The sequence below is a fragment of the Chanos chanos genome, chromosome 5, assembly GCF_902362185.1.
Source record: "Chanos chanos chromosome 5, fChaCha1.1, whole genome shotgun sequence".
Lineage (NCBI taxonomy): Eukaryota > Metazoa > Chordata > Actinopteri > Gonorynchiformes > Chanidae > Chanos > Chanos chanos.
In genome coordinates, this window is record NC_044499.1 from 12,564,239 (window position 1) to 12,573,763 (window position 9,525).

The 9,525-nt window shown below is 40.2% G+C and overlaps 1 protein-coding gene across 1 annotated transcript in view; it reads left to right on the plus strand.

The window, feature by feature from the left end:
* Positions 1 to 2,368: 2,368 nt before the first annotated feature.
* Positions 2,369 to 9,525, plus strand: part of pde1cb (phosphodiesterase 1C, calmodulin-dependent b) — a 46,915-nt gene continuing 39,758 nt past the window's right edge. Inside the window, exons 1-3 of the mRNA XM_030774653.1 lie at positions 2,369 to 2,453; positions 4,721 to 4,771; positions 6,758 to 6,929. Coding sequence (XP_030630513.1) covers positions 2,369 to 2,453; positions 4,721 to 4,771; positions 6,758 to 6,929 — 308 coding nt within the window. The remainder of the gene's footprint in view (positions 2,454 to 4,720; positions 4,772 to 6,757; positions 6,930 to 9,525) is intronic.

Consider the following 9,525-nt stretch of genomic DNA (forward strand, 5'->3'; position numbering starts at 1 on the left):
GAGCTTTACAACAACAGAGGAGGAATTTAAAGTTTTCTAAAAATTTTACCAACAGCAAATGAATATATTTACATATTATATAATTTACATATGAAAAAACATTGATCAGTGAAAAAACATTGATTGTGAACAAAGCTGCTCGGCAGGGTTTGCACTGCTTATTCATATATGCTTTTTTTTTAGTAAACAAAACTTTCGTAACGTAATTGTATACTTCTCTTCTATGCTCTGCTTTTTTGTTTACCATACTTTTACCATACATACATTGCCAGATGTTAACTACTCCTTTTCAAATCATGTGGGAGAAAAATTCTAGTTTGACTGTTTGGTGAAACCAATCAACCAACCACTGGCAATTTAGAGTGAGAAAAAAGTGTAAAAAAAAAAAAAAGTGTAGCATAACATACATTTATAAAAGTTATCATCTGTCTGATCATTTCGGTATCTGTCAGTGCTGCCGTAGTCTGACCTTTCTCATTCGTTGTGATTTGCACCTTTGTCTCCTCCAGTTAGGGGAGAAGAACACTGTGGCAAGTGACAGTTAAAAGTCTGATTCATTAGTGCTTGTAGTTGTCAGGGATAGATACTAAAACAGGAATGACATTAAAGGAACACCTCTATGGAGAGAGAGAGAGAGAGAGAGAGAGAGAGAGAGAGAGAAACTTGTTATACAGCTAGATGTTCTCTTTTTCTGCACGGGCGTGAGGTGAGGTCGGGTGTTCACACCGCCGTCATGTGATGGAGGCCATAAAAAGGGTAGCAGAGAACATGCCTCATTAAGCACTGAGCCTCTGTCTTTTTCTGTCAAATTAGAGATCATCTCATACTCCTCCAAGTTTACCCTGTCTCACTAAGAACCAAGCAACCTTAAAGTCTCATCAGACAATGCACCAAGGCCTTTGGCTCTGTGACAGCATACTTTCCTTATGAAGAAATTTCATCGGCAAAATACAAGCAAAATGTCCAGTCATATCTATTTGACAAAAAAACCCTTGTTTGTATGTTTGTTTGTTTTGATTAGAAGTCTGAGCATATAAAATTATATTAGTCAGTCCAATTAGGGGCTTACTGAGTAAGTCATATCAGAAGGGAACTTGCAATTACAGTTTTGTCAAGGGAACAGTGCCACAGTAATAAGCATAAAATATGCATTTTTCATTGTGCACTGAGTGATTTGAATGAATATTGAAGTGTGAAGTGGTGAATAGTGTACAATGACACTGTGACAGTGCTTTTCGCATAACACATGTGGATCATCTTGCTCTGTGCTGGAGGACTTTTTAATAACGTTCAGCTCTCTAAAATGATTGTGAATCAGTGGCCATGCCTCTGAGAAGATTGCCTGAAGTTTGAAAAAACCCATATACTTACACACTCACACACACCCACAGGAGTCATTACTCTCACGACTGAGAAGAGATTGAAAAGAAAATGGATGAAAGGTTAAGAACTAGTCCTCTATCTATCATTAGCCACTAATGCACCTATGTATGTATGTATGTATGTGTTTATGTGTTTATGTATGTATGTATGTATGTATGTATCTATCTATCTATCTATCTATCTATCTATCTATCTATCTATCTATCTATCTATCTATCTATCTATCTATCTATCTATCTGTCTGTTGGACTGATGAGTTTATCTCCCTCATGAGAGGAAACAGTGTGAAAAAATAGTGTGGATAAGCACTAATGTAGGTGTGTATTACAGGTGTGTATTACAAAATTACTGTATCATCTACTCCATCAGTATGGTCCATCGTCAAGACTGGAAGCCATCCTTGAACACATATTGAACACTTAGTAAATTCTGAATTTTGTCTGCTTGTGCTGTGTGTGTGTGTGTGTGTGTGTATGAGAGAGAGAAAGAGAGAGAGAGAAGGAGAAGAAGCACTGCTTGGTTGTGAGGATAATCACATCCTGTGACAGAGAGAGAGAGAGAAAGAGAGAGAGTAGTTTTGACACTGTGGAGATGGATTATGAAAACAGTTCAGTGTAAAGCTGCGATTTATTGCTTCAGAAAAAAACAAGGAGGAGGGAGAACAAGAAACAAAGAGAGGGATGTAGATAGATAGAAAGATAGTTGGACAGATAGATAAAGAGAGAAACAGAGGGAAAGGGGACAAAGCGAGAGAGAGAGAGAGGGACAAAGCGAGAGAGAGAGAGAGAGAGAGAGAGAGAGGGAGCAGGTTTCTCTAGAAAGCTCACAGTGCTCTTTCTCTGGAAACAATTTCACTGGCAGCGACGCCTTGTTTCCTACTGCTTTTTCAGCGTTCTACTAACTCTGAACATCAGACAAAAGGAGAGAGTTTCACTTAAGACAGCCTAAAGGAAGTTTCAGCTTAAAACAAAGAGAGAGAGAGAGAATGACAGAAGCCAACTCAAAGAAGCAGAGATTCAAAAAGGGTCGGAGCGCTACGTTCAGTATTGATGGATTCAGCTTCACCATAGGTAAGATGGGAGGGGGGAAGCAAAGTGTTTAAGGGAAGGGGGGGGAGAGAGAGAGAGAGAGAGAGAGAGATGGTGGGGAACAAGCAAGGAAACGATGAGAATAAAAAGTGAGCTTAAAAAAAGTCATTTGTTAAATTCACCCAGTGAATTTGTGTGTGTGTGTGTTTTTTAAATTGTACATAGGAATAGGAGAGGAACTGTACTGATCTAGATCTGGTCAGAGCTCTGACAGTTTGTGCTACTGTGAGGAGATACTCTGGTTCTCTATCTCGCTTTCTCTTTCTCTTATCATATCCTTGTTGTGATTATGTACATTGTGCAAACCCCCACTAAAGTAAAAAAACCCCAAAAAACTCAGAATTGTCGAGAGTTTATCCGTCTATAGCATACACCATTGCAAATGGGATTGTAGCTGTATTGGTACCCTGACATTGTGGTCACAGTAAAGACAAAAAATGGCGCTTATAAATATATTATGACCGCACTGGTAATACATCAACCTAGCAGAGAAAATTCACCATGGGTTTCTTTGGAGGTGACCAACATGTGAGGTCTCCATGGAAACCACGGATGAGGTTAGAGGGTTATGTCATTGTTTTCAGGCTTTTCCCTTACTCTCACTCTCAGCAAGTGTGCCTCACTGCGAGAGAAGAAAGGGATATATTCTCACCCATTATTGGCTGTTTCTCTGTCGTTCTCAGAACTGCCATCTACTCACGCTCTTAGTGAGAAAACAAGTTCAAAGAGTTGGAAAACAATGCTTTTATTATGTCAGACAACAGGTGATTGCTTCAGTGTGAGAATGCTCTGAAAGATTACATTGGGGTTTTTTTTTCCAACAATTGTGTTGTTCTTTTTCATTCTCCTTTTCTTTTAAATGAATACTGTGTGATATGAATTTTTGTAATCCCACTGTCGAATACAACTTAAAGAAAGGCTCACGTGAATCCCATTGCTCTCATTGATTTATTCTTCAGAACCAGCCGAGTTTTCAAGACTTTTTTAGGCAAACATTTTACAAAGATGATCTTGTTTACTTTTCAAAAAACAGAAACATTAGAACAGAAGAAAACAATGAAGAAAGTATCACAGGTTTAATGTCAAGTTGGAACATAATCCATTTTAACCTTGGTACAGAGCTTCTTGTTAACGATACAATTTCCTTGTAATGCCCACTGGCATTTTTAAACATCTGCTTGTAGCCATGGTTACGTGGCTCAGCAGATCAATGGCTCCCCGGGCTACATTTCATTGTATGCAATGTGTTGTCAATCAGCTCCTTTGGAGCGTGACTGCAAAGCTTGTCTGCTTTATACAGTGCCTTCAGAGTCCACTGCTGTCTAGAGCACTGATTGGCTGAGGCAATTTTCTCCCATAGACTTCGAACTGACTAGGCTGCAGAGGGTTTTAATGACTGCTGGGACAGAGTCGATTCTCCAAGTGTAACTCCAAGGCACCAAGCCAATGAGATCTAATGGTCTTGTGTAATGTTGGAAAAGAGGAAGGCGGTGCGTCCTGCTTCTGTGTATATGTGTGTGTGTGTGTGTGTGTGTGTGTGTGTGTGTGTGTGTGTGTGTGTGCGCGGGTGTGTGTATACATATCCCTGTCTTGTTATGTAATCTGTGTTTATTTCTGTTCTTAGATAAGGTTTCATGACTCTTCATGTAATACATTTCATCACGGTTCACTGATGCAGAATGCTTATGCCTCAAATACTCATAAAGAGAGGTTCAACAGCTATTAGGTATTACTGTTTTATGCACGTACACTGCCTCAGACAAAGGTTTAATGGCTTACTGAAAGTCATATGGAGGGAGTGCATGTCCACGCATGCACACGAACACACATACATGCACAAACACATACACGCTCGCACACACACACACACGCACGCAGCCACACACACAAACACGCACACACGCGCACACATACACACACACGCACACACTTACATGCATGCGCACGCGCAGACACACACACACACACACACATACACACACACACACAATCACACATGCTCTCACATTATTAAAAAAGCTCTCTAGGTCTCCTAGTCTTGACATTCTCTCTCTCTCTCTCGCTCTCTCTTCTCTCTCCCTCTCTTTCTCTCTCTCTCACTTACCCCCAAGTGTGCGCACACACACACACACACACACACACACACACACACACACAATCACACCTCTCCTTACTCTTTCATTCACACTCATTCTTCCTCCCTCTCACTCCTCTTTGTGTCTCTCTCTTTGTCTGTCTTTTCTCTCCAGTAGCCAATGAGGATGGTGAGAACAGCAGCAGGCCACTGGCAAGATTTGCCCGTAAGTACATTGCCTCAAGATAAACAAACCAACAACAAGTGAACACAGTATTCAGCCTGATAGAGGGATATGATGGTGTTAAGGTGCGATCAGCAGGATTTGCCTCGGCGCATACGGTCTGGCCTCCTGCTTTTAAAAGGATTTTCTCACCTAAAGCTTACTTGCAGACCAATACCATGATTTTCGACATGCTCTCTCACTTCTTAGTTCCCAAAATGAAGCAGTTTCTCTCTGACAAACAGTTGAAAAACTGCTCCAATTTTTTTTGTTCTGAGCAATATTTGTAAACTCTCCGCTATCCCTACCAGATGTAAATGAGTAATTACTAGCCCTTTTAGTTCAAAATATATAAACTTGTAATACAAGTTTAGGTAGCAAAATCTGAAGTCATATAGGTCATGCTAGCAGTTTCTATTATCATTGACAAGGAAAAGCACTGATTACTGGTCTTAAATTAATATTTCAAATTAAAGTATCAAATTCCATGAGTATTGCCTTATTTTTTTAGTGAAGAGCTGACAACTCCTTACTCGAGGAACCAAGTGAATTGTCTGTAAATGATCCAACTGCAGCTAACACATAGCTGTTCCACTAGATGGCAGCAGAGTCACGTTTTGCAAGTAAAAAGCGGCAAAGAGCGACTCAGAGAAACGCTTATGCTACATTTTATTAATAGTGCTTATTTTAAAGTGTGAATGCTTTAGAAGAAAGTGTTTTCGAAGAAAATGGCCTCATCTGAGATGAAAACATGATGCATGGAATATTACATATATGAGTGATGGTTCAGGGAAACCATCCAGATGCTATGAATGCTTAGTATCTGTCAAAACAGGGAAAAATTGGCTGTTTGAAAATATGCTTTTGCAGTATTTTAGTAGTTGCAAATACCTGGTCTCCAAGAATTGCGTTGTCTTTTTATAATTCGTTTAAAGGAGTGATTCTCAACTCCAGTCCCTGGGGGGGCCACTGTCCTGCACATCTTTGTTTAAACTCAGGACTAACACACCTGATTCCACTGATCAGTTAATCATCAAGCCCTTGATTAGCACAATTAATTGTGATAATGAAGAGTTAAAACAAAGACGTGCAGGACAGTGACACCCCCCCCCCCCCCAGGACTGGAGTTGAGAATCACCGGTTTAAAGTTTAAGGCTATTGTTTTTCACCCACTAAAATAAACTGAATTTTCTTCTTACTCTGCAAACATGAGCTGAGGGACCATGGCCTGGTATTTTCTCTTAACACGGTTTCAAAGAAAATCTAATAGTCGGGAGGCTATCCCTCAAGAATTGTCCAAATAATGGTAAAAACAGAATTAATCGCCCATTTGCGACCAGTGTGCGAAATTGATGATAACGCAAGATTTCACCATGCGATTCTGGGCCAACACGCATTGGCTGCATACAGGCCTATCCAAGCCTCTGCATCAACAGTGATGCGAAGATTTTAAGATTCTTCCACGTTCTGGGCCCCTCAGACAAAGCCAGGGAGACAAGCACACGTGTGATCCGTCAGAAGAGAAACTCATTTTCAGACACTCCAAGCTGCCAAGAATCCACAAGTACACAGGTGCTAAAATAAGGTGCCACGAGTACACAGGTGATACTCCCATGATTCGCGAGCGGTAACTGTGACCACCGAATCCCAGCTCTAAGATGCACCGCTGTACTGCAGTAGTTAACGAGATGCATTGGACGTTTCATACACTTATGCACACACCTTCAACCTAGCAAGGTCACCGAGAAATCGCAGAAGAAAGGTCTATAAAACAGTGCTTCATTCCTATGGTTGCCCACACCTGAGTGGACATTTATTAATTAAGACCACCTTTCCAAAGCAATTTGTGAGACTGGTCTGATTTTTTTTGCCAAGTTGCACTTGCCAAACATGTAACTTCAAATCAGTAAGAGCACGAGGGAGACAAAAAAATGGAATTTAAAAATTAAAAAATTTTTTGGTACATTTTTCTCCTATTTTCATGTGCAGGTTCGAAGTCCCAGAATGCACTGTGGAATGCCATCACAGCAGGGATGGGTATCAAAGATAAAAGTAAAGGCCAGAGGAGCATCCCCGACGACCCGCGGAGTCCTGAGGAGATTTTGGCTGAAGATTTTCCCGCTGCGGACGGACCAGACGCCGCGGAGAAAACCGCCATCAGGTTTGGTCCCGCTCTCTTTTTTTCTTACCGTGGATCTTGCGATCTCAGTATGTCAGTTCTTGGCTGCTGGTCCTGCAGTTTCAGTGAGCAGATCTGGTATACCTGCGGTGGAGGCTCACTTTGGCACCGTTACTCCTTACTAATCCTCCCAAGTTACCCTGCTGTAAGTCTTAGTTCTCTTGTCCAGAACGTTATCTGCATGTCCTTCAGACATTTTCAGATTCAGGCCTGGTAAATTGCTAACAGGGGTTTCCAAACAGGATTTACCATGAGAGAAAGTCATTTTGGTTCGCAGAAGATTGACAGTTTTATTGCACACGCTCAAGCTCAAATGAAAATGAAATGAATGTGTATTGTTGCATTTCCAAGTTTGTTTTTTTCTAATCCGCAATCTGGTATGTGTTTCTCTTGTTCCCCCACCAAAGGCTCTACGAAATGAGAGTAACTAATGAGAGAGAAATGAAAACGGGTAAAAGCGATGACAGAGTGCGAAAATCTATTCTAGTGCATGGTGCACAGAGAAACTAACATTTTTCCAAATCAAAAACACAACAACAAACTTATAGACCAGGAGCAAAAAACATAGTTTTGTTTGCAACTTCAGATGATGATAAGGTTTTCCAGATTCTCACAAAATATCTAAAATATCTGCCAGTCATGTCAAATGTTGACATATTTTTTAAAGCACATTTTAAAAGTCAATTTAGCTTCTGAATGTATTTGGCCCTAAAGCACAGGCCTTGTCACTCAGCATGTGACAGTCATTAACCCCGGAGACGCTAGTACACTGCAGTAAAATGTCACAGGTTCTATTATATGTCACTCACGGTAACATAATTAAGTGAAGAAGGATGAACTCAATTTTTCTCAGAACAAAATGTTTTCCAAAATAACAAGCACGTGGAGAGAGAAAACAAAGCCGGTGGGTCTGAGGAGAGGAGCACAGTGCTTCATTGATAATGTTGTGCGCCATTAATGAAGAAGTGGGTATTGTTTCTTGAACTTCGGTCCATAGACAATGTATCGGTACAAAGCAAATGGTTACATTTTTGCATGTCATGTACCCAGTATTACAATGAATAGCTGGCGTGTTGGTGCATTGTGTTAGAGAAATAATGAATCTAAACATCTGACAGAAGACTGAATAATGACTATGATACATGTAAATTAAAAAGTCATTATCACATACACACTGAAAGACACAATGTGGCCAAACTAGGTGGTATTTCAGCTTGTATAGGAGTGATAAACAAGTCTCATACTGGTATGAATTGACGTCTGTTTCTGATTTTGTAACATGTTTTGTTACTTTACTTCATGCCTCTACGGTTTAGAGTTTTCCTTCATTTCTGAGATGCCTGAAAATATTGTCATACTCGTGCATGTTGATTTTCCGTTGGTGTGGTTTGACCCCATGATCCTGCTATTTCCAACTCCTCTGCCCTACGGAGAACATTTCCTGTGCAAAGGGATGTGGGAAAGTAATTTTCTGGTTGACTGGAAGCTGCCATTCACACACTGAAAAGCTAGAGCATTGGGATGAAAGCTGGGCGCTGCTTATCCAGAGAGTTGGAAATAAAAGCTGTCCCTACTTCAGAGGAAAACACACCTAGGCTTTGATTTCTGGGCAAACTTATAATTGCAAAGGCTGGCATTTTCTGTGTTGACTACAAGCACATACACACAAACACAAACAAACACGAAAACACACACACACACACACACACAAATGTCTGTCAGTATTGAGCTGATTTTGAGAGTAAAGTGATGTGATGTGATTTGATGACTGGTCTATATTGGAAACCATGCCCTGAATGAATCCCAGCTGAGAACTCAATCAATAATTACAATAGCTCTCATTCTCAACGTACTAAAGGCACTGTGTCACCTCCAGAAGGTGGCAGCTTAACCTCATTATACACATTATGTAGAAATTTACAGCCATCATACATTCAATGTTTAACTCAAAGTGAATAGTTAATATTAACTTACAAAAAAAGAGAGAGAGAGAGAGAGAAAAGATTTTGTGATTTTCAATCACTAGAGCTAAGCATATTTAACAAATCTGTCTGCGACCATTAAAATTGCCTCTCCCATTGAAATATTCTTTTTAATCCCCCTTTTTTTTTGTGTGGTAGGATAAACAACTACTGTATGTTGCTATCATAATGACAAGCTGAGTATTTACTCATAAGATGGAGTGGCATTTGATTATGTTTGCATTAAATATTTATTTTTGCTCTCCAGCAGTGAGACATGTCTTTAAAGCGATGATTATTAATGATGCTGGTTCTGCTATAGTTGTTGCATTGCTGCATTGTGATGCTGAGCAGTGTGTTACCATTAGTGTGCTTACTGTAATACATTCTCAGTCATTAGCGATCTGCTGTCGTGGATTTGTGCTCATTATGGGCCTTTGAAGTACTGGCTTCTAATGAATGAAGTATTGCAGGAGTAAGGTGAAGCCAGTCACTGCTCCTCACTGAACATATGCATTCCAGTGTCATTGCTCACTCTCATTAGTGTGCGCACAGACAACACAACTGTTTGGGCATAACGATTCTTTTAAATAGGATTAGAGGTTTAAAGAGCTAAT